The sequence below is a fragment of the Epinephelus fuscoguttatus genome, linkage group LG9 (genome assembly GCF_011397635.1).
Source record: "Epinephelus fuscoguttatus linkage group LG9, E.fuscoguttatus.final_Chr_v1".
In the NCBI taxonomy this organism is placed as follows: domain Eukaryota; kingdom Metazoa; phylum Chordata; class Actinopteri; order Perciformes; family Serranidae; genus Epinephelus; species Epinephelus fuscoguttatus.
In genome coordinates this window covers 36,676,219-36,700,069 of record NC_064760.1, presented here as the reverse complement: position 1 = coordinate 36,700,069, position 23,851 = coordinate 36,676,219, and the positions used below count along the sequence as shown (strand labels likewise).

Genomic DNA, 23,851 nt, shown 5'->3' with positions numbered 1-23,851 from the left:
AAGTCAGTTTGATTTCTCAGTTGTAGCTGTTTCCTGTGCCAAACTGAACTGCTAGCTATATCTTCATACTGAACAGACAGAGAGAGTGGTATTGATCTTTTCATCTAACTCTTGGCAAGAGAGTGAGTTTACTTCCTAAAATGTCAAACTAAATTACATTCATTTATATTGAATATAATGTAGTGTACATAGCGTACATTTAAATGTTAGTGAAGTCAAAATTGCTGCCATGTTTTACACACGTGAATGACAGAAGAAGCACAAGTGTTTATGTAAACAGAAATTTTAAAACATGTGCATCAAGTTCATTGTGGGCTAACTGTGGCAGACCCTGAGTGTGTGATGTGAAACAATCAAAACACAGTTCATATAATTAAAACATAATTTATTTAAAACATAATTTAATTATTAATAAAATAGTAAACAAACAAGAATTCTCACTGTGACATCAGATATTGAGGTTCTCTGACGTCATTTAACTGAAAGTACATTCCCGTTAGTATCAGGTTTTTTTAGACATTCATACAGAAGTGTCTGTCCGTCACAAAAAGCTGAGTTAAAACCAACCATGATGTCATGATCAGAGGGGGCAGGTGTGTTGAGGCGAGCTCAGGGACACAATGCTACGTCTTCAACCGCTCCCTCCTTGATGGTCGGTCCAAACATTTCAGTGTGTCCGATGTTCCCGGTCGCATCCAGGAATCTGTGGAGACAGTATCCACGGAGCCTTGATGGTTGAGATTGCCGAGAGAAAACCGGGGAGGGGAGGAGTTGTCATCAGACAGGTCTGCTGCTCCTGAAGAACACAGAGAGTGAAACATTAAAGAGTTAAATAACAAACTCGGATATCCACCTGCTCTTAAAACTGCATGACAGAATCACCGTTCATTAACTGCTGCAGACCTCACTGTGTGTATATGATAATTAATAACATCTAAACAAATATTTGCTGCAGAATAATTGCAATGCTTTTCTATATCCACCTATAATCAACAGCTCCCATGGTTATTTGAATACTGGCTGTATTAAAACACCCCCTTGGCTTCTGCAAACCATTAAAGCCCTAGGCTAAAATTTTAATTCAGACATCTAAGACAAATAATCTACTGCCTGGTTTTTCAACGGGGGGTCCTCAGAGTTACTGCGGGGGGGGCAAATTATTGTTTGATAGTTATGAGCCTTTTTTTTTTTCTTTTCAAAAATCAAATAATGTCTGAAAATACACATTAACATGAATCTATCTTTGTGAAAAGAAGTTTCTCTCTCTCCTACCTGAAAAGTAAATACAGGTCAAGACAGAAGTTTATGCTTTGCCGAGATTTGCATTCGTCCAACGAAACTGGAACTACATAAAATACAAGAACAAGCAGAACTGAACCATTCTAGTCGTACCTGCTGTGTTGCCACGACGACTGAGAGCCATCAGACGACCTGTCCTGTCCCGGCTCCCTATGTCACCGCTGGGCTCAGCTTCCTGCTGCAGTCTGTTACCTGAGTGGGCGGAGTAGTCATCACACTGGCTGAAGGGCTGGCTGGAAGCGGCTCGATCCTGAAACAACCAGAGGACATGAAAATCAAAAACAAACAACACACAATTAGAGTTGTCCATTGTTTAATAGCTGTGCTTAAACTCAAAGTCCACATAGTTATTGTTAAAGCTGCACCACACATCAGGAAACTGTGAGGTATGTGTGTGGTATGTAAAGCAGCATACCTGGGGACGCTGTGGCTGTTTGGCCAGCCTCCTCCTCTCCCTGGCTGACAGCAGAGGGGCTTTTTCAAGCTCTGGGGTATGCGGCACTGGAAAGGCATCGCCTAGGGGGTCTTAACACAACATACACCCACAAACACACATAAACCCAGAGGCAAAATTAGCCCCAGGCATCTCAATGACACAAACTTGAAGAGGACACACTGTGCAACAGTTTGTTGTCCCCACATCTCTCCACCCACTCCGCTCCACCCCTCCTCTATATTTACATTAACCAGGTGATACTAGATAGTATATATACACAGACACACAATATAATAACAATACTTTAAATTGCCTGTCCTTTATTGAGCGAGATGTACTTCATGCAGAGTTCTGTTTTTGGGTTAAGTCAACCTTAAATTATTTCAAGCTGTGAAGATTCATAATTAAGTAACTTACTTTTTAAGTTGTAGAAACACTGCACTTGTTTCAGATGTAAGCCAAGCAAATGATCTTATTGTGTTTAGAGTATCAAAATATTCACTTTCTGCCTTGAGACTGAAATAATACACCAGTTCTATAGTTGCTCTAGAAGATTTAAATGATTGTATGCTGTGTAAATGAGAGATCCACAACTCCAAATGATTACATTTTTCATCGTGCATCAAAGAGGTGCAGATATTTGACATATAATGACAGTGAAAGTGCCTTTGTAACAACACCTGCATCATGGTGCTCTTACCAATGAAAGCACTCTCTGACTCCAGCAGAGAACCTCTTGCCGACCCCCCCAGCACACTTCTCTGGAACATAAAACACAACTCTTTTCATACTTACACTCCACTACTCACAAGTTAGACAGTGGATATAACAGTACATATAAACCAGACAGAATCATGTAAGGAATTTTTGTAGCTGAAGCACGGATGCTTTATTTAAACCAAGCAATTATTTCTTTGTAACTCACCAGATAATCATTTTGCTGTGGTGGCAACAGGTCAAAATAATCTGAAACACAACAAGAACATTACTTAATTTCTCTTTTCCTTTTCACTACCACAGAAATATTGGAATGTAATTACAGCTGGCATTAACATGTGATCTGCATCTGGATAGCCTTTATACGGAAAGTGAACGTTGACACAATTGTCACACAAAATACTTTGTGATTGGAATTAGATGGGAACAGACTTCTGAAGGTAGTCTGGTTTGCAGTGCATTCAGACACTTCAGACAGGAAGCAGGTGACACACCTAGTAATTCATTTTCAATGAGAGGCAAGTGGGCAGGTAGAGAGGTGCGGTCAACCTGACAGGCGTAGCAACAAGCGGGCAGTCCTGTGAAACTGTAGCAGTCGTGCTCAACTCACACACATGCCCGCCCCCTGCCACACTTGCATTGTCTTGAACATTCTTCTACAAAACACAGTGCAAATCAATGGAAAAATGACTGGTGACTGCCATGTGTGAGTTCCCTGAATTATAAAACTGTTTTCTAAACAGTTATTGGGACACAAACGGGGGGGGGGGTTGCATGGCAGAGCATCAACATAAGACTGGATGTATCAGGTAAGGCTACATATAGTGTCAACTTAAGGCAGGTTTCAGACACAACTATGCTAATATTGCTAACTATGCATCAAACACTGGGGGCCTCTCCCATTTCCCGATTATGTGCTTCCTCAGCTCCTCAATCCTCTGGCTTGTGACCAGAAATCGATCTCAGCGCTCCATTTTGAAGGACGTCCCAATTCCTAAAATACATTTCAAAAAGCCAGGAGAATGGAGGCTTGCTTTACTTTAATAATTGGAGAGGCTGTTTTCAGTTATTGTCTCATTTCAGTAAGATGTCTCATTTCATTAAATGCCTGTTGCCTTGACTCCTCTCTCCTTGCATCCATTCCTCGCTTCCTCCACTCCCATCTCCCATGGGCAGGACTAAGACACGAGGAGAGGACTCAAGGAAAGGTATCAGGGAAACTGGAAAATGGAAAAGGCCTTGGGACTGCCACTATGTGTCAACACAGCGACCTGTGATGAGGGACATATGATACTGTTTCCATGGTTACCACACACAGGTGCTTGACATTTACTTGCATAGCGCTCTTCTGCCTGTCACATGAGGAGCACAATGAAACCAAGATCCAAGCAGGTAATCAGGCAGAGTGTCGCTTACCATCGGAAATCACCTTAACTCCACCTTATTCTGCTAACTGGAATAAGCACAGTAAAAGCTAAAAACAGCCGCCGTAGCTAGCAAGTCTGCATTTACTAAATTAACTCCTTACAAGTGTTGACAAGCCGGCCAAAGAATGTTTATCAACACCTGGTGTAATTACAAAAGCCTGTTGACTGGACTTCATTATCCAGATACAGATCATGTGTCAATATCAGGTGTTAACTGGGCCATATAGAAGAAATATTCATTCCCAACATCAACATTTGAAACTTACACAATTATTTTAAAAGGCATAAAAACTCAGCCAACTGCTGACCTAGCATGATATAAGTGAACAAACTTACATAAACTGTTCCACCACAGATACAGCTGTAACTGAAACTACTGCAAAGGGATAAATAGGACTTAAAATTGCAGTGAGCTCTGACCGTCCTGGACTGTTGACCTCTGGCTGCTGAACTGGTGATACGGATCCTTGTATTCCCGCCTTCTCCTGCCTCCTCCTCCTCCTTCCTCCAGCTTAGGAACGTCACTGAAGCCCAGCCTGGACTCACCGTCTGAAACACCCAAACAAACCAGTCACAGCTAATAATGCTGCTTTGCGTACCATTAAGACTGTAAGACTTGTGTATTACCTGTGTATTTCAGCTGAAGAGAGTCGTGGATACGCAGCAGGTTTCTGGGCTCCACGTTTCTGGAGTTTGGCCGTCTGACGGGCGCCTGGAGCCGCAGCCTGGCCATATCAAACACGTCCACCTGGGGACGCTCTCGGTGTCTGCGCAAATCAAGACAGGAACACACACAAATGCTCATAAACTAAATTGGCATCAGTCACTTATTTGGCACAGAAGAATCTCACACAAACTGCTAATGATAAAAGTGATCTGAGGAAAAAAGGGCAAATCAGGATTTACCAGGATCTTAGATTTAACTCTGTATGAGCAGGGTTGTGTGATTTCCGCACAAAGTTTAGTCTAAAAATGATCAACCTGATGTACTGCCTGTAACCATAAGTCCTTTGAGTTCACCACTGCTAAAAAATTGCAGAATTAAAAACACTGTCATTGGACAAAACTAACATCAGTCAGCTGATATTATATTTGCAATTTAGGCGTAAGGTGTTAGCTAATTAGTGATCACTGTTAAGATATGTCATTTTATCAAACAACTTTATTACCAGGCAAAAATATTGCCAGGGATACCAGGATTTTTTTTTTGTTATTAAGAGGAACCAACTGAAGTAACAGCTTAGCTGTTATGACTGAATTCAAAGATTAATCATCTTTAACACTGAAGTTTAGGACTGCTTTTAAATATGTCAGTTCATCAATACATTCTGAATATTACAAATATTTCAATACTCATGTTCCACAGTATCGATACACCAGTACCAGCAGCACTTTCTTGCTTACAGCAAGTTGACACACACACACACACACTACACGGCCCTAACAGCACCGCCTCCTCTCACTACTTACAGCTGACGTACATGGAACATTTCCTACTGCTGCAGCTTCACATTAACTGGCGAAACATGAGTTGACTTTTGTTATGAAGGGGGTCACAGGAAATGCAATGTGTCTGTAAGGTTAGCCCTTTCCACTATTGTTCATCAAAGATTTCTATACAAAACAACACAACAACCATTTTCTACACTTTGTGACAGCGGATCAGTTTGAAATATTGCAGGGAGTAATGGAAGAAGATGGAGCAGCCGCAGTGAGCTGTTAGATGAAGAGCTGCAGGCAACAGACTGCACACCTCCAACTTAGCGAGATAACCAACTTTCACTTTCACAGTGCCCTGCTGTCCGCAGACTGCAGCATAAAAATACATCATGTCTGCTCATAGAATGATGGAAAACAGCCAATTACTGCCTGAAATCTTTATTAAAACAATAATTTGTTTTGCTGGCCCCAGAAATCTGTGACTTGTAGAACTTGACTACATTTGCTGTGATGATCAGTAACAGAAACAATAAAGGTGATTCTGATTCTAACTACAGGTGTCACCAAAATCTTTCAGATTGACAGTTTAATGTAAAAAAGTTTTAATTGTTGTTAATGTTTACTGCAGTCATTCTGCTGTTATCTGCTACTAACCAAGAAACAAGTTGCTGTTGTCATGTTACAGAATACAATTTGATAAAATATCACAGCAACAGATCCCAAACTACCAGTGTATCCAATGTGTCAAATGTACGCAGTACTGAAGGTAAGAAACCTATATGTGACTAAATATGTCCACAAAATGTTGCACTCCATGTGATAAATAAGGTTTACAATAAGAGTGATGCATGTGCCTGGGTCTGACCTGTCACTCAGCGGAGAGTCTAATTCCTCCCAGTCGGCATGCTGCAGACGACCCTCCACTCGTTTCTGTTCACTGCGAAGCTGCCGACGCAACGCTGACAGCTCACTGAACACATCCCGCTGGTCACCTGAAAACACATACACACACACACACACACACACACACACACACACACACACAGAGTCTGCTACAGTGTTTTTACAAACAGTACAGATTCTCAGTACTAAGCTTTAACAACTGGGTATATGGCAGATGTGAAACAATATTAGCCCAGGAGCTGTGGAACAAGTTGTACCACCTGTTGAAACATTTTAATGCCGTCAGTGGGACTGACAGAACCAAATAATATGACACTGCAGATATGGCAAACAACTGCTTTGCTCAGATGACATTTTTAACTGCCTTGTTGATACAGTACCAGCAGCGCGAAGCTGATTCCTACAAGCAGGGACAGGAGGGGACTGGAGACCAGACAGAGAGCGCTCCTGAGAGACACAAAGAAGAGGATAAAGTTATGAAAACAAAAATACACATTGGAGGAAGACGTTGCTGTGTGTGAGCTTAAAGGCCTAGACACACCAAACTGACTCCAGAGAACTAGCAGCGATGAAGGCCCCCTGCTGCGCTGCCTGACGTGGCCTTGCCCAGGCCCAAAAAACTGTACATGAACACACCACAAAGACTACAGCCATCAGTCAACCAGCGCATACGTTCTGCACCTGCGTGTGGGGAAATAACGCTACACAATCATCACTCAAAAAGGGAAACGGGAACACCTTCTTGATGCTAGTTAGCCAGTTAGCACATTAACAACACAATCCAGTGTTGAAAGAACCCTAACCACAGCATACTAACCATGTGGTGATGAACAATAACACAACCCATCACGAAACTAAAGAGCTGTTAAAGAGCTCAATGGCTAAAGAAAAATAATCCTACCTCATGTAGCAAGTGCTTAACAGCCAATCAAAGTGATTTTATTTCACGACGGGCTCTACTCTCGCTGATGCTGATACAACATGCTGAATCAGCAAAGACAAAAAAAAAAACAAAACGAAAACTCTGAGACTGGGCTGAGACGAAACTCACAGAAAGGGGGGCAGTAGAATGCTGGCTGTCAGCAGTGGGTGGTCTGGGGGTGTACTGGCGTAGCCCATGTTTCTTCTGCAGGGTGGGGATTGGAGGTGACAGCTCCCTGGGGACCTACAACACACAGCCACCCATTAAATGCATAAATCTACAGGTTAATAAAATGAAACTTGATGGTTATCACCCTCTGACTGGAAATATCAAGAGTGGCTACAAAAAGGGACATACTACTTAACAATCCTTTACCCACTAATTTAACATTTATAAACAGTGTACAAAAATATAAATATATAAATGGTTTAGAACACACTATACTATACTACGGTCAGCTGACTGTCAGTTATAGTCTTTGTGTTGGGTCTTTGCAACTCAAAACAGCACTGTAAGACCTCAGGCAACATTTTATCACATGGATCATCAAGCAAAATTATCTTTTGGACAACATAAAATGTCCTTATGAGGAAAGACATTAAAGTTCCAGTCGCTGATTTTATTGTCACTGCCTGAGAGGACTAATCCTCAACAGGTACATGCTCAGACAGATTACACAGCTAGAACTGAAAGTTTGCTGATTATGTCTGTATGATAATAACTGTATAATAATTATACAGCAAAATAATAATGATTACACAATTTAGGTGATATTGAGACTAACATTTTCTTAACTTCAAAGCTTCCCAGTTGACACTTCTAACTTTTTAATGTCTCTAAATTGCAGTGTGATCGTGATTGTCGCCATGGAGTCTGAACTAACCTCCTCCAGCCGCGCCTGCCTCTCCCTCTCATACTGCCTCCTCAGTGCTGCGCTCTCCTTCTCCTCCGCTTCCTTCTTCTTTCTCTCCATTTCCTTCTTCCTCTGTTCAGCCAGCTGAATTAGTTCTTCATTCTTGGCCTTTTGCTAAGAGACACAGAGGAAAGGGGGAGAACTGGCGAGTCAATCTGAACTTCTGCAAATGTTATCACACTTCCCTGTAGACTACTTTTTTCGGATAATTAAAGGATCAAGTGCAATTATTGGACACAAGTGTAAACCCACGACTTAAGATTTTTAGGTCCTCACCTCCATTTCCTTTCGTTTCTTCCTCTCTTGCTCTTCTTCATACTCTCTCTGGATACGAGCCCTCTGCTCCGCCAGCCTCTTCTCCTCTTTCTCCTCCTCCAGTCTTGTTCGTTCCCTCTCCTCCGCCTTTTTAAGCATCTTCTCATCAATCTTTAAACAAACCCAGATTAATGAGACAGAAATTAATTAACACAGCCTCAAAACATCAAACAACTTTTACTTGCAGACCAGAGGGCATATTCTTGCAAAACAAACAAAAACAAACCTCTCCCTGGTTTGTGCTGGTAAACTTAAATGTATTTGCAGTTTTTTACAAACAGCTTGCTAAATTTCTACAGAACAGAATGTCAAAAGGATGGTCGGCTACCAGCAGAAGTGAAACTCAGCAATACCTGCTGTTTGAGGTAAGCTTTGTACTTGTCCTGCTCGTGGAGCTGTTGCTGGCTGGGCTGGTTGGCAAACACATTGCCTCTGGCAAACTGGGGGGTTTGGACATGGGTGAAACCTACAAAAGATGGAAACATGAAGAATTCTACATGAGGAATACCAAAGAACTTTCTCTTCTAAAAAAAATCTCACTGAGGAGCAGCAGCTGAGGTCATCAGTATATCAGACCATGTAAGCACAACCATTAGTGGTGCTAGTGTTTATTGCTCAGCTGCAAATATGACATTTTTGAAAATAGGCATGAGTGAGCTCTAAGCACTCATAGAGTCAGCAGTGTCACTCTGTTTTCTTTGTATTTTACAGTGCTTTGTGAATGTGTGGTAAGTATGATTCAAATATTCCTGTCCATGGCTTTAATACATTAAGAAGAAAGATGGATACAGTACCAGAGAGCCTGTCACTAGTGTCATGGCTACTGCAATCTGTTACAGTACCAGAGACTCTCTCATTGGGGTCAGGGAGCTCTGCCTGGCGGGCCGTCATGGCAGCCGTGGCTCTCCTCTGCCACTGCTCCGGGTTGCTGTAGGCCTCCTCGTTCAGTTTGTGCATCTGGTTGAGGTCAGCTGGCAACAAGAACAGCAGGTAGGAACTTGTCATTTGTGAACAGAACAATATGTGTGATCATTTTGCAGGAAAAACAAGAATATAACTATAAAAAAAAGACTATCTATTCACATACCGATAAGATTTCCAGTGCTGTCTCGGAGCGGGGCTCCTCCTCCACCTCGACCCCAGGGTTGGTGGTTCTTCATGTCAGCCTCCAGCTGGGCCTCATAACGCTCCCTCTCCTCCCTCTCCACACGCCTCTGTTCCTGTTGCTCCTGGATCTACAGTACAGTATGTTCTAGGTTACACTTAAATCCTCACATGACAAATCCTTATTCTTTAAACCCTAAGAAATTCTCTCTGTCAGCAGCTAATGCTCTTCACAACACCGGCTTCTCAGTGCTTTGTATGAGTATAATTACCTCAAACTGAGCCAGTGATGCATTGGGTAAACCCGTGTGATCAAAATATATTACAATGCCTTGCAGTATAATTGTTGGATAAAAATCAAATTAATCAAGATGCTTTAAAAAGAACTCCAATTTAAAAAACAAAAAACAAAAACAAAACTATAACCTGAAAAAATTAGAATACAGAGGCCAGGTAAATGTAAGAGGCATATGTGTTGGTATAAGCATAATAATACACTCTGGGATGTCCTAATATTGGTATTCTGACCGCTGTAACCTATCAAAGATCATTAACAGATAATGGAATAGTTTGGATGTTTGGAGTGGGCTTGCATAAGGTACTTATTCACAGTCAGCCTATTACATATAGGAGATGGCGGTCGGCATGCCCCCATTTTGGAGAAGCAACCACCACAGACACTAAGCAATGTACTGCCGTGGACAGAGGCAGCAGTAAATTGTATTTTAGCCACCTTAAAAAAAATAACTTTCAGTTTAAGCGTTTGATATATTGAGAACATTTTCACAGCTTTACCCCTTGCCGTCAGACAGCAACTTCTGATAAGGAACTGAGACTGTTATATCGCTCTTTTCAAAGCCTAACTCCATTGAGAAATAGTCATTTTTGCTCACTCAACATGGGAGCTGCAGGTCTGCCGCTGTCTCAATGTGTGACTTTGGTGAATCCCAACAAATGGCAAAGTCACAGAATAATACAAACTGACTGAATGAAGCAGCAGTAGACCAGCAGCACCTGTATTCAGTGATGTTAAATGACTTTTTTTCTCAGTGGAGTCTGGCTTTGAATAGAGAGATATAACTGCTTCAATTCCCTGTTGGAAATCGCTGTCTGAGGGAAAAGTAAAGCAGGTAAAATATTCAATACATCAGACACTTTAAGTGATTTTTTAGATGGCTAAAATACATTTTGTTGCTGACCCCTCCACAGCAGTACATTGCTTGGTTTCTGTGGGAGTACTCCTGCCTGCTGTTCCAACTGGGGGCATGCCAACTGACATCTACTATATGTAATACATTGACTGTGGATAACTACCTCCTACATCCTCACTTCAGAAGATCCAAACTATCCGTTTAAGTCCCAAAATCAACCCAACAAACAACCTAAGTACATCAGTACTGAGCCACCTGGTACAGCTTTATGTGAGCCCGCAGTGATCATGTGGCAAAATGTGCTAGCTAGGGCGACAAGGAGAAAGGATTTTTGTAGCTTCAGTATCACAGAGTAACTAGAGGAGAAAGATAAGGACTGGGATAAGACTGAGGTGGCAGAGGGATATAACGTATCAGCTGAGCAGGGAGAGGTCTCACACACTTCTACAGCTGACTCTATCAACAAATGAATGAGGATCTAAGGGTGTAATTTAGCTTACACTACAGCTTTTAGTCTAATCTAGATCACTTTTACCTTGTCGAAAAGCTCGCTGTTTCCTCTCCTGGAAGCTTCCTGCCAACATACCACACACTAGGATGCAGTGAAAGTTAAAAGTTACCTGCAACCACTTTAATTCATACTCCCTACCAAAGTTGTCTCTAACCGAATAGGACCTGAGCCAAGATGATGCTGTTCATACACATTCATACACTGTAGAGGTTGCAGTACATCTATGTCACCATTTCCTTCCAAGTGTGCCTCCTTCCTAAACACACAGTGCCAGCAGCCTAGCAACAGGCAGATAATGGCAGGCTGCCAACAAAAAGACAAAGGAAATATTCACTGATATGGTCTCAAGTCGATCACAGGCCCCTGACTTGCATCAAATTAAAATCGTATCGTGGCAGACTCTTCCATATCAGCTGATATTGTGTCGTTGTATAGAGAACTGATATAACATTGTATTGTGATGTGTGATTGACACCCATATTGGATATGTTGTTATTATACAGTCATTAGATCCAACCACCACGAGTTCTTTGTGTTTTAGAGAAAAATTATTATTATTATTATTATTATTATTATTATAACGGATGATGGCAGTAGGGAAGTTTCACCTACCTGTTGTTTCAAAGCCTCCCTGTAGCTCATAATCCTCTCCCTGGTTGATCTGGTTCTGTCTGAAGGAAAAGTCCTGCCATGCAAGTCCAAAGTTGCTGCGTCGTTGCTAGACCTGTCAGGAAAGTTGCAGAATGACACCAGGACTTTATTCTATTGTCCTGTTACAGTGTCTTATTACATTTCCCTAAAATGACATTCAGTTTTACGAGACAAAAGCAATCCTACTATGATTACTACTCAATTCTCCAATATAATCGGACAAAAAGGTTTACACAAGCAGGTGTTAACACCATGTCCATTCTGTTTGGCTTGAAATCATAAGGCAGATTACAAGAGGCTACACCATTGTGGTTTTTGCTCATATGCCCCAAAACAGTAAGTTTCAGTGAAGTGAGCTGAGTTGACAGCACCACCAAATGATGAAGAATAAGATGCCTGTGTGCTTCCTGTTTAATCTTCTGACTCTGCTGTCTAGGCCAAAGCACTAAAGAGGAGATATTTACTGTATTGGAGGCTCAGGGAAGCTGCTCCCACTGTGCTGGCTGTGAGGGCTGTGGTGACCATACTGGCTGGGCAAAGCTCCCCCTGGTGGTACGTTCCAGTAGGACATGGGAAGACCAGCACCAGGAACAGACAAGGGGCCATCTGGACAGAAAAATTAAACACTCTAAAAATATGATTATCATGCTGAATGTAGCATATTTGTATGGCATACTACCAATATGTTTACTGAGTGTGATATATACTATCATCAAGACAACTAGTTTTACTCCCATTTAACAGAGGAGACTAGTGCTTACAGTAGGCCATGTTTGGGTCAAGCAGGTTTCTGGTGCCGTAGTAGTGGTGGGGCTCTCCATACGGGCTCCTGTAGCTTTCACTGAGAGTTGAAGGAGGATGTGGAGGAAACAAGGGGATTCTGGAGCTACAAAGTATGATATCAAATTGTCAGTGTTGTTATATAACATTGTCTCATCTCAAATCTAAAACCTTCTGCAGGTCTTATTTTTCTTGCTATATCTGTAGATTTAGGTGTTTGATATTATGTATAGAGAATAAGCAACAATGTCAGAAAACAATGCATTCTCGGAAGCAGCATCCATACTTTGCTTCTTGAACAGAGACAAGAAACAAGAATGGACTGGTCAAAGAGTCAGATGATGATGCAGTCAGGCAGTTCGGGTAAGCTTGTTAGAAAATATCGCAGGCTTCAGGCGAGTGGGTCATAGAGGAGTGTTCTGAGTAAGTTATTAACTTAAAGAAACATTGTGCAATGATCTAACTTCCACCTTCTCTTCCCCTCTCTCCATCTCTGTCTCTCTCACACAGCAAGCAGCTTTATCATAAGCGCTGCTGAGCTCAGGCTTTCCATTACACGGCTTTTGACCAGGAACATCTGTTGAAGTCTGACTTATTTAAATCTCTCCTTTCATAACGTCCGGTAAAAATATTTCCCCCTGCAAATATGTAGGCCGAACACTGTGCCCTAACAGCAAGCAAGTGCCTCTCTGTCCACACTGAGGCCATGAAATATGGACTTCAGGAACATCATGTAAACAAACCACTGTACCTGTCAGCTGTGCGCTAGAGATCATACTTAAGATATAACCATTTAAAAGATGGGTGAGTACTTGCTGTCTTTCTATGTTTGTACTTTTTAAACATTTTTATATTGTGATATTTACTGGAAATGACATGATGATTGACCGTGTTTTCAAACCAGATAAGATATAACTCATACACATCGTCTAATTGTACTCAGTCTCTACCGTAGCTGCTGTGTCTTTAAGTCCCACAGTGCTTTGCATAGCTCACTACCACTCATCCTATTCTCTATTATAATCAGAGCTGCACAGTATGAGGTTAACTAAAAAGGCAAAAATAGTCTTAAATTTAAAGTTAATTTATACTCAAGTTTATTTTTTACAATAATAAAAATTAGGTGTCAAATAACCTGCCAGCAACTTGGCAAAAACAGCCATCTGTCAAAACTGACCACATAGTTTAAAGTTATAATTCTCAAGATGTTAAGGAAACACTGTTTTTTGTATTGTTAGTGGCAGAGTCTGCCATTCACGTGCTGGATTCAAATTGCCTTCACATGACCAGGACATACACAAACTACTGTGCTGGTCTATGGGTAACATGACATCATATCAGTTTAAAGAAAAACAAACCCAAAGTGATAAAGCAGAAAATGGCAGATAGTCAGAGGATACAGACATTAAACTGCTGGAATAGCAACTTCAATTCAGCCAGCCCAGTGCAAACTCCCTGCCAGATCAGCAAACTTTCTGTTGCTGCTGTTACACAAATTAGACCCAGCCCCTGTGTACACCAGCGCTAGAAGCCAATGCCTCTGCCTGCTCTCCTTCTGGCAAATAGTCTCCTAGTGGCTGGAGGTGCATGACCTCGTTAATTCGCCTTATGTGCGGTCTGATAAACAAAGAAAGAGATTAAAAAGACTGAGGGGCTGAGAATAAGATTTTACCTGTTTCTTACAGTAAAAAAATAAATATGTAAAATAATGAAAGGCACTGTTCAGTAATAATTTTGTGGCAGCTGCCACAAATTAATCAATGTATGGGAAACATTACAAGCTTGATGAGCACGGACAGCTAAATGTAGCAGTTTGTACATTTTCGTCAGTAAGTAATTAAGTAAAGTTTGTTTTAAATGGCATCTTTCACAGAGCATTTCGCAAGTCATTAAGTGCTTCACTGGAATAAACTGTGAAAAATGCCCATGAAAACAATGGCACCGCTGTAATGACAGCGACAAAGACTGACTGACTGACATGCATTGTTATTAAAAGTATTTCTCGTGATATAGTCTCTAAAAGTGTATGATTCAACTTTTTCCCAAGGGCTACAGTAAAGAAATACCATGATAAATCATAAATTAAATCACAAGTATTAAGATAATATATCAGGAGGTAAGCATATCGTCCCATTAGTCACCGAGGTTAGCACTGACGACAATGATTTATCAATGATGCATCTACAAATAAAAGACAATTTGGTAAATTTTTTGACAGTGAATCTGTTTTAATCACAGGCAGTACTGGAGCAATAATCACCAGCCACAGCAAGCTGTTTATGTAGTGTTAAACTGCACTAGCTGTTACCACAGTGACAACATGGCGCCAAATCAACCAAGACTGAAATCAAGAGAATTATAGCTTACATGCAGTTTAAAGAAAAGGGATACCTGGGAGTGTCCATGGCTCTGGGGAAGGAGGGGGCAGCAGGCTGGCTGTTGGGAGACAGACCTTCTCCCCCAAGGCCCAGGGCAGAGCTGTACTCCAGCAGAGGGGACTGGAAGGCAACATGGGGCTGCTCAGGAGGAGGAATCTCTCGATTTCTAACGCCTATCTTCACATTATTAGGCAGACCTCTGGATGATGTTTCACTCTCTCCTGTTGCTGAAGGCTCTAAGACCTGCCGATCTTCTCTCCTGCACAGTCCGAACTGTCTGATGCGGTCAGGCTGAAAACAAAATTGAAAGATGAACAAATATGTTAATGAGATATATTGAAAATCCCTTTGACATCTCCCCAGAAATATCATCCATGTCGGCTGAGACACAATACTGATTCACAGATTATGCTCTACAAGTGTAGCTGAAGGGTAAAATACTTAAAATGGCCAGTAAATTTGTATCTACCCACTGTGACCTTAAAAATAATCAACAACCTTCTTGACCCAAACTAAATGTGAGTTGGTTGTCAGATGCTGGCTGACCGGTTTCTCTGGATCGTTTGCCCCCGTTGCAGCAACTTTCAGCTCCAAATCTTTCTCCCTGCAATAAGGACACACATGTACAGTTGTTTAACAGAGATACACATGCTACGCATTTAATGACGTCACCCTGCAGGATGTTCCAACAAGAGCTCAAGTAGAGGTTCAGGGTTTTGCTCAATAACAAGACACAAGGCCCTTGACGGACACATTAGGTGTTGTCAGGATGGAAGCTAGCTGAATCTGTGGATGGACATTCAGCCCTTCAGAGGCTTAGCTATCATTCATGATCACTCAAACACAGGATAACTGCCTGTAGTATTAGAATGTTGCAGCAGTTGAACATCACTGTGAATATGTGTCATCTACCTGCCTAAAATGAGAATATTACACTGGTGTAATGCTGTGCATGGAAGAACAAGGATTACTGACAACGCACCTCTTCTTGTTCCTGTGCTGTTCAGCTATCTGCTCCTGCAGCTCCTGTCTATAGCGCTCCTTCCTCCTCTGCAAGGCATCTTCTGTATCAGCTACTCCTGAACAGATGATACCAATAAACAATAAGGGGGGGCCATCGATACTCTGTAATTGTTTGGTGTGAGTTATCTGCAAAATACAAAATGTCCTTTAACCTATTATAAGGCCAGTGGCAAACTCAGCATCCTCATTTTTGGTCAGTGCTCTCGATCCCCTGCCGGCTAGATTCTCCCTCTTCTCCCTGAGAAAAGCCAGATAAAAACAGATTGACAGAGAATGATTAATAAGGACATACAAGTCAGCTATATTATATCATGCTTTCAACATACACACATAAATCAACATACCTGCCGTCAGTCTTATTGGATCGTCTCTTCTCATAACTGGTCTCAACCCCTGTATGCCTGCGCCGTCTTCCTTCCATCAGCTCCAGCTCCATCAAGTACTCCTCCTCCTCTGACTCCTGCTCCGCTAGCTTCCCCAGCCTGTCACAATGCCTGGGAAGTACAGACGACTGCCCTTCGTCCTCCTCAGGACTCAGAGTGTTAACCTCAGTAAGGCGCAAAGCCCTGTGCAACCGCCTACTGTCCTCTGTTAGAGTGGCTGCATCCCTCCGTGAGGGGGGTCGCTGTTTGGGGAGATCACCTGTCTGGTCTTCAAGCAGGTGTTGCTGAAGGAAACATGTTCAAAAACAGAGTGTGAAGATATCATCAGGTCCTTATTTTCAATTTTAAGCATCAATGCCAAGTTGGGTGCAATCAAATGTACAATTTATTTTGTTAAATCTAAATCAGTGGTTCCCAACCACTTCTGTCACCTTAGTCAGTATTTTTGGGAACACTCAAAAAACATTGCATCCTTTTGCGCTGAGGGGAAAACTAAGCATTCACTGCCACTGCCACTGAAAAGTTGCAACAACATCATCAAAGCAACATCAACCATCACCCCATTACATGAAGCTGGCTATTTCAAATATTTATCCATTATTCTCAGCTATCCAGTTCAACCATTTATCCACTTCCTTTACCTGTTCATTTTAACCATATATGTCAACCACATATGCATTACTTTTAGCGACTTACCTCGACCACGCTCACTTCATGATTAGTTTTCACTATGTGATATTTTTAGTTACACAACATTCAGGCGTTATAGAAAATGAATATGTAGACATATTCTTTTCTTCAAAATGTAATTTCCATTTGTCAAATGATTTGAGCTACTCTACTATCTTTTTATGAGCCCACTAAAAACTGCAGAAGTACACTCAGAGCTACAAGTACCCCTGGCTGGGAATCAATCACCTAAACAACAGTGGTAACTGCTCATTTTCACAATGTACCTTAACTGTGTTTTCGTATTCATTTTTAGGGGGGAAAAAAACAGCACCTTGGGGTTGTTTATTAAATCTCTATATGCTGAATGAGACAGTCAGCATGAGGTTTCTGTATCACTTAATTCTTTCAAGTTAGTGTTCCACAGATTTTGGCAGCCATCCAGTAATGGTTCAGTTTATTTTCTTTCATTAAAAAAAGGTGGCAAGTAAAAAAACGAGGTTCTTAGTTAAATTTGTGATATGCCAGCAACTGACACAGATGTTTTTTTAAACATAACCCTCTCCAGTCAAAGACATGATTTTCAAATCAGCTGACATCATTAGGTCATTTAAAAGAAGACATTTACCTTGATAGACCTCCTGTTATCAAGGTGAATTAATGGCCCAGGCTCTCCATGATCCAAGTGTTTTTTCTGTAACATAAAATGTTACTATCATGACTCCAACATTGTGACTTTTACTCTTCAGAGCTTAAGTTAATATCTAAAGTTAAAAGGAGCTTATCCCTGAGCCCCAACCCCAAAGACTGGATCCTCATCCACCTGTGTAATATTAGCACAAATAAAGCCTGTGTATGCTGTGAAATTTGTGATATTTAACTTGAACATATCTGGTATGACAGGTTAATGGTAAATGTACTGTATTTTTTCCATAGCACCATGAAATTAACAGCATATCTAGAAGTTTATGCCAACTGTTGGTATTAAATTACCATATGCAGGAAATACCCACCTAAATTTAAATGCCTGGTAAACTAATCTTGGTCATGTGATATTTCCAGACTGTAAACACGGCTGAGGATACCTGAACGCTACATCGATCATGGGATACCAATAGCTGCAAAAGGTACAACCTCTAGTACAATTCATCTCAATCTAAAACTAAACACAAACTATTGTCAGATCTAGAACAAAGCGTGTTTGCTACAGCCAAACACATGAGTAAGCAGGTAGGTCAGTGACAGTCACCTGAGCCATGTAGCGCCTGTAGTCCATACGGAGCTCATGCTGCAGCCTCTGTTTCTTCCTCTCGTACTCTATGCCGAGGGGCAGACCCACAGTGCAACTGTCCTCTAACAAAACGCATCCATCAATTTTTAATAGAGACATAAGGCGAAGAGTTTGGTGCCAAAACAAGAAAACTGCCTCCTTAAAGCTACAGTTGGTATTTTAATAAAAATTACCTTTTGTCATTTTGGCTGAAACTGTTAATATATCCACACCGTAGTACCTGAGATAGATAGTCTGTGAAAAAATCACGTTCTCCTCATAGTGCTCCTAATGGCATTTGCAAGAATTCACAGCACCTTAACAAAAATAACCAATCAGAGCTGAGAAGCCTCAAACGCAGCTGTCAAACAAGGCAGCACTGATCAAATATGAAATACAAATCTGTTACTGCATTGCCTATTTCTGCCGTCAAGTGTTTTCTGAAACATATTTTAGTAATTCATTTTGCTGTAAAATGAGAAAGTTTGTGGCCTGGCTGCCATGTTGGAAACAGTGGAGCCAAAACCAAGCACCAGTCACTTTTAGAGGTAAACAGTACACTTTATTTCTGAAAACATCAGAGGCAAGAAATGTGACACAATGAAAAAATAGTATTTTTTATAAAATTGCCAACTGTAGCTTAGCATCTACCCAGACAAACATTGCCCACATGACAACACGACAAATCACGATTTACTATTAATTAGAGATTTTGTGATTTGCTCATCTTTTATGAAAAGAATCATTTAGGAGTTTAAATGAGGGAAATGTAGAACTGAACTGTACCTTTCCCCTGTGCTATAGTCTTGGGAGGGATGTTCTCTTTAACAGTGGATCCATAAGCTCTGTGGGGTTTTGCCTGTCAGTCAAAAAAAGAGGAACATCATGCATTGAAAGGTATGCGCAATAGGATCACTGGAAAAGAGACATCCCAGTGCTCTGCCAATAACTTTCCAAACAAATACAAAAAGAGTTTAAACACTCAATACTTTCCTTCAATTACAATTAAATCTGTTCCGCTTTCTGTCCACAGAAAATAAAGTGATGCATAATTTACTTCTTTGTATTTGTATTGCACTTCATGAAATAAAAGGTTATAGCAATCAGAATTTAACAAAACAAATGTATATAATAAATGGTTATTGATCCAGAAACCAATAACCTGACAACCATCTTACCAACACACCTTTATTTCCATGTAAGGAGGGTCTTGCTCTAAACTGGCTTTGTCCTCAGCCACTCTGGCCTTCCGCGCCCTGATGAAGCTCTCCAGCTCATCATCCATCTCCTTTTGGCAAAGTCATACAACCCAACTGAGAACACAAAATGCCATGCTTGGCATAATATAAGAGCATAAAATAAAACTGTACAACCCCCATTTCCAAAATTTGGGACGTTATATAAAATGTAACTAAAAACAGAAAGCAATGACTTGCAAATCCTTTTTGACTCATATGTCATATTTAATTGAATAGAGTACAAAGACAAGATTTTTAATGTTCAAACTGATAAACTCGACTGTTTTTTGCAAATATACACTCCTTCTGAATTTAATGCCTGCAACGAGCTCCAAAAAAGTTGGGCAACAAAAGACTGGGGAAGTTGTGTAATGCTCAAAAACACCTGTTTGGAACACTCCACACGTAAACAGGTTCATTGGTAACAGATGATAGGATCATTATTGGTTATGAAAGGGGCACCCTCAATAGGCTCAGGCATTCACAAGCAAGTAGAGCATGAGGTTCACCACTATGTGAAAAACTGTGTGGGCAAAAGTCCGACAGTTAAAGAACATTTCTCAACGTATTATTGAAAGGAATTTATGGATTTTATGGATTTCACCATCTAACATCCATACTATCATGAGAAGATTCAGAGAGTCTGGAGAAATCTCTGCACATAAGGACAAGGCTGAAAACCAAGATTGACTGCCCTTGACCTCTGACCCCTCAGACAGCACTGCATTAACAACCAACATGATTGTATAAAGGATATCACTAGATGGGTTCAGGAGCACTTCATTAAACTATTGTCAGTAAACACCGTTGATCACTGCATCTACAAACACCAGGTCAGACTCTACCCTGCAAAGTGAGAGGCATAAATCAACAACATTCACAAACGCCGCCGACTTCTCTGGGGCCGAGCTCATCTGTGAAGACCTGACACAAAGTGGAAAAGTGTGCTGGGGTCTGACGAGTCCACATTTCAATTGTTTTTGGAAATCATTGATGTCATGTCCTCCAGGCCAAAAAGGAAAGGACCATCCAGATTGTTAACAGTGCAAAGTTCAAAGCCAGCAACTGTGATGGTATGGAGGTGTGTAAGTGCCCATGGTATCACGGGTAACCTAGACATCTGTGAGGGCACCATGAATGCTGAAAGGTACATACAGGTTTTGGGGCAACATATGCTGCAATACAGGCAACATCTTTTTCAGAGATGTCCATGCCCAGTCCAGCAAAACAACGAGACACATTCTGCACGTATTACAACAGCGTAGCTTCATAATAAGAGAGCAGGCACTAGACAGGCCCGCCTGCAGACCAGACTGCAGAATGAGTGCATATTTACAAAAAACATTAAAATGTATCAGTTTAAACACTAAATATCTCCCCTGTGTACTCAATTCAATTGGACGTAGGTCAAAAAGGATTTGCAAATCACTGCATTCTGTTTTATCTACGTCCTGGCATCCCAAGTTTTTGTGTTGTAAAATGACGACTGACTCCAGGCTGCAAAACTGATCATTTTAGTTAGTGAAGATAAGAACGGTTATTGAATAGCTACAATAATTAATAACCCATTGAAAAAGCGTTTTCAATAGTGTGCCACGGAGGGCCAAATGTATACAGCTTCTATCCATAGACTATAAAAATAAAACATTTTATCACAACCAAAGACTACAGGAAATTATATCACTATTTAGTTCCTTAGTGTCACTATAGTGGTGCATTATCTGTGGAGCTCATTTATCAGGGAAACGTCCGTTTGCGGCCTTTCATCACTGTTTGGGTGCTTTGAATTTTGTTAAAAATCCCACTTTCCCCCTAACGTTAACGTTAGTGGGAAGCTAGGGGTCACATAGAGCAGAAGGGCTAACGTTCACCTGAAAAATTACTGTCAGCAACATAGTATTGATATTAGGCACACATCATTCGACTCTACACAACTTGGTGCTGACAAATATTGATTAACAGTCAGGTCGATACGTTACTGTCTCTTTAATTTTCCGTTGTCAGGCAACCACAATGAACACGATAGCGTCACACTCCCTACAGATAACGTTAACCCGCTTAACGTTCACGGTATTGGCTTAGCGGCTATCATTACAACAACACAATTATTATTAGAATGAAAAATAATAATGTATGTAACACAGTAGTGATTGTTTAGTTAGTTTACAGTAACCAATAGCTTACGTTAGCTAGCTTGTTAGCCCTAACTGAAAGAGAGAGGCAAACCCAAAGTAAAGAACGAGACAAAAACTAGGAAAGCTAACCTTAGCTAATGACGAGCTCCTCGCCGAGTTAGCGTTGGCTTTCTACGGTAATTATCGGTATTATAAACGTTAGTACTAAACAAAACCTACCATTGACCGATGCTGAGTATGACGTTACCGGATAAGGCAATGTTTGCTAGCTTGCAAATGTTGGCGGTGCCTTGTTCGTCCACTTTGAGGACATCACTGACAAGTTCATCATCATACAACAGTACTTCCGGATTTGATCGTCAAAATAAAATCCCTGTGAGAAACCAGCTGTACTCACTCTTCGGGCCACCATTGCGACATTGTTTCTAAGGTGGTTATACTTAGCATCTGCGTGTTAAGGGGCTGAGACATTATGCATCTTGGTTCATTGTTTCATCTCAGTTTTCTGAAGTTCATCAATTCATAATGCATTAGTCATTTTATATTTTCCTTTTTATCTCACCGGATATTATAATGTATCATTTTAGATAACTGTGACATATGAGGCTTATTGTACTACACCTTCACCGTGATGGATATGGGCAGTACTGTGTCAAAATATATTATATGGCAATTTAGCCCATGATACCATTCCCATTTCTGGCTCAGTACAACTGTGCATGGCCTTCATGTGGGCCCCTTACTGTGTGTTCATTAGTTTGTGGCAAATTAAAAAAAATATATAACAGTCTAGACAAGGCTATAATTTCCCCTTTGGTTTCTGAAGTCCTGTTTTCGGCCCCCTTCATATTAGAACAGCTCAGTATCACTTCTTACTTTTATTATAGGAGCATGAGTACATAGATCATTCAATATAACTTTTCAGGAACTAACTGTTGTATAGTAATAATTATCCTCTTAGTACTGCTGCATGCCAGTTATTCTTTATAACTTGGCTATGGTTCCACTCTGAAGCATTGCACACTTGATACACTTCGCTTGTGAGATTGCAAATTTCCCTCCTTGTGACATACACAACCAGAATAACTCACAAGAAAAAGATGCAGAAGCTCGATTGCAGTTGCAATATTACACCATTATCTTAATGTTTGAAATAATCCAACACAGCTCTATAGTTGCTGAAGGTGTCGCAGTTGCCTAATCACTTAACAGTTTATGCTTTCATTTTGAAGGCCATGTGTTACACTTCCTGTCTTTTGATTTGTCCTTTCTACCTTGACATGTGATGGCTCAGCTGTTTGGCATCAAGAGGTAACAGAGCATTAGCACCTCACTCCCTTTGACACCACCATGCTCTCTTTGGGGGAACACATATTGCATTCATGTCCTTGGAGGGGAAAAACTGTAAAAGCCTAAAACCTTTTGCAACCACACTATTCTGCTGTCTTTATATATAAATACAAAAAGTGCCCACTTTCAGGTGCACTTTTAAAAAATAGGGTCACGGATGAACAGTCCTTATCCACGACCAGTTGAAAACCTTTATCCAGCACTGCTTGTTTTAAATAATTGAAAGGTAAACACTGAGTTCATCCCAAGAAATATGAATGCAGCAGAGTAGGACAGGAAATGCTTTAATAGTTAAAATGGCAGTAATGTCTTCGCTGCAACTCACTTGACTCTATTTCTGCATCAGATTGGTTAAAATGTAATATTTAACATTACTTTTATATACTTTCAAAAACCCTGAGCAAAACACTTAGGGACTGCAGGAGTATACGTTTATAAATAATTAATAATGTTGTGCTTTTTTTTTTTTGCCTTTTTTATGAAAGGGTGGGGGGTGTCTACATTTTTTGGAAAAGCAAGGTGGGGTCCGAACTATTTTCCATTGCAGATGTTTGCAGTTGATTTTATTTCATTCATCATTTGTTAGACTTGTAAAAGAAAAAGAAATATATTGAATAGTTACACCATATATCAATATTTCCTAAGGGAGGGTTCAATTAAAATATGGATAAGGCTGCTGTTGCCCAAATAAAAAGATTCAGCCCTCCTCCCCACCCGATAATTTTCGTACATGTCCATTTGATTTTATGCTGTTCAGTGTTTCTACTTCAGGATGCTAGTTCAGGGACATATCTGTGCCAATAACATTTGTATTTTATATCCAGAATATATCTGGT

At 40.8% G+C, this 23,851-nt stretch overlaps 1 protein-coding gene across 6 annotated transcripts; it reads right to left on the bottom strand.

Moving 5' to 3' along the window:
* Window positions 1-446: 446 nt before the first annotated feature.
* On the bottom strand, window positions 447-22,009 carry LOC125894639 (centrosome and spindle pole-associated protein 1-like). Of its 6 annotated transcripts, none has more exons than XM_049586186.1 (28): window positions 21,885-22,009; window positions 19,479-19,580; window positions 19,079-19,151; window positions 18,272-18,375; window positions 17,651-17,716; window positions 16,315-16,637; window positions 16,123-16,208; window positions 15,930-16,026; window positions 15,446-15,551; window positions 14,961-15,238; window positions 12,551-12,675; window positions 12,254-12,395; window positions 11,751-11,862; window positions 9,460-9,607; window positions 9,167-9,343; window positions 8,726-8,838; window positions 8,334-8,483; window positions 8,028-8,171; window positions 7,274-7,387; window positions 6,603-6,669; window positions 6,185-6,311; window positions 4,507-4,646; window positions 4,300-4,428; window positions 2,661-2,701; window positions 2,436-2,496; window positions 1,715-1,824; window positions 1,393-1,549; window positions 447-796 (listed from the first exon to the last, which is right to left on the bottom strand). In XM_049586186.1, the coding sequence occupies exons 1-28, from the start codon at window positions 21,885-21,887 to the stop codon at window positions 624-626; spliced, it is 3,468 nt and encodes a 1,155-aa protein (XP_049442143.1). In that variant the 5' UTR covers window positions 21,888-22,009; the 3' UTR covers window positions 447-623. The 6 variants fall into 6 exon arrangements, with proteins under 6 accessions (XP_049442143.1, XP_049442149.1, XP_049442148.1 ...); XM_049586192.1 differs by having other exon boundaries at window positions 9,215-9,343; XM_049586191.1 differs by having other exon boundaries at window positions 15,494-15,551.
* Between the last annotated feature and the right edge of the window lie 1,842 nt (window positions 22,010-23,851).

Coding starts and splice junctions, on each gene's coding strand:
- LOC125894639 (XM_049586186.1), bottom strand. Junction 7,388..8,027: donor GGCAGGCGCGGCTGGAGGAG/GTTAGTTCAGAC, acceptor TGTGTGTTGTAG/GTCCCCAGGGAGCTGTCACC. Junction 6,670..7,273: donor ATTCTACTGCCCCCCTTTCT/GTGAGTTTCGTC, acceptor TGTGTCTCTCAG/GAGCGCTCTCTGTCTGGTCT.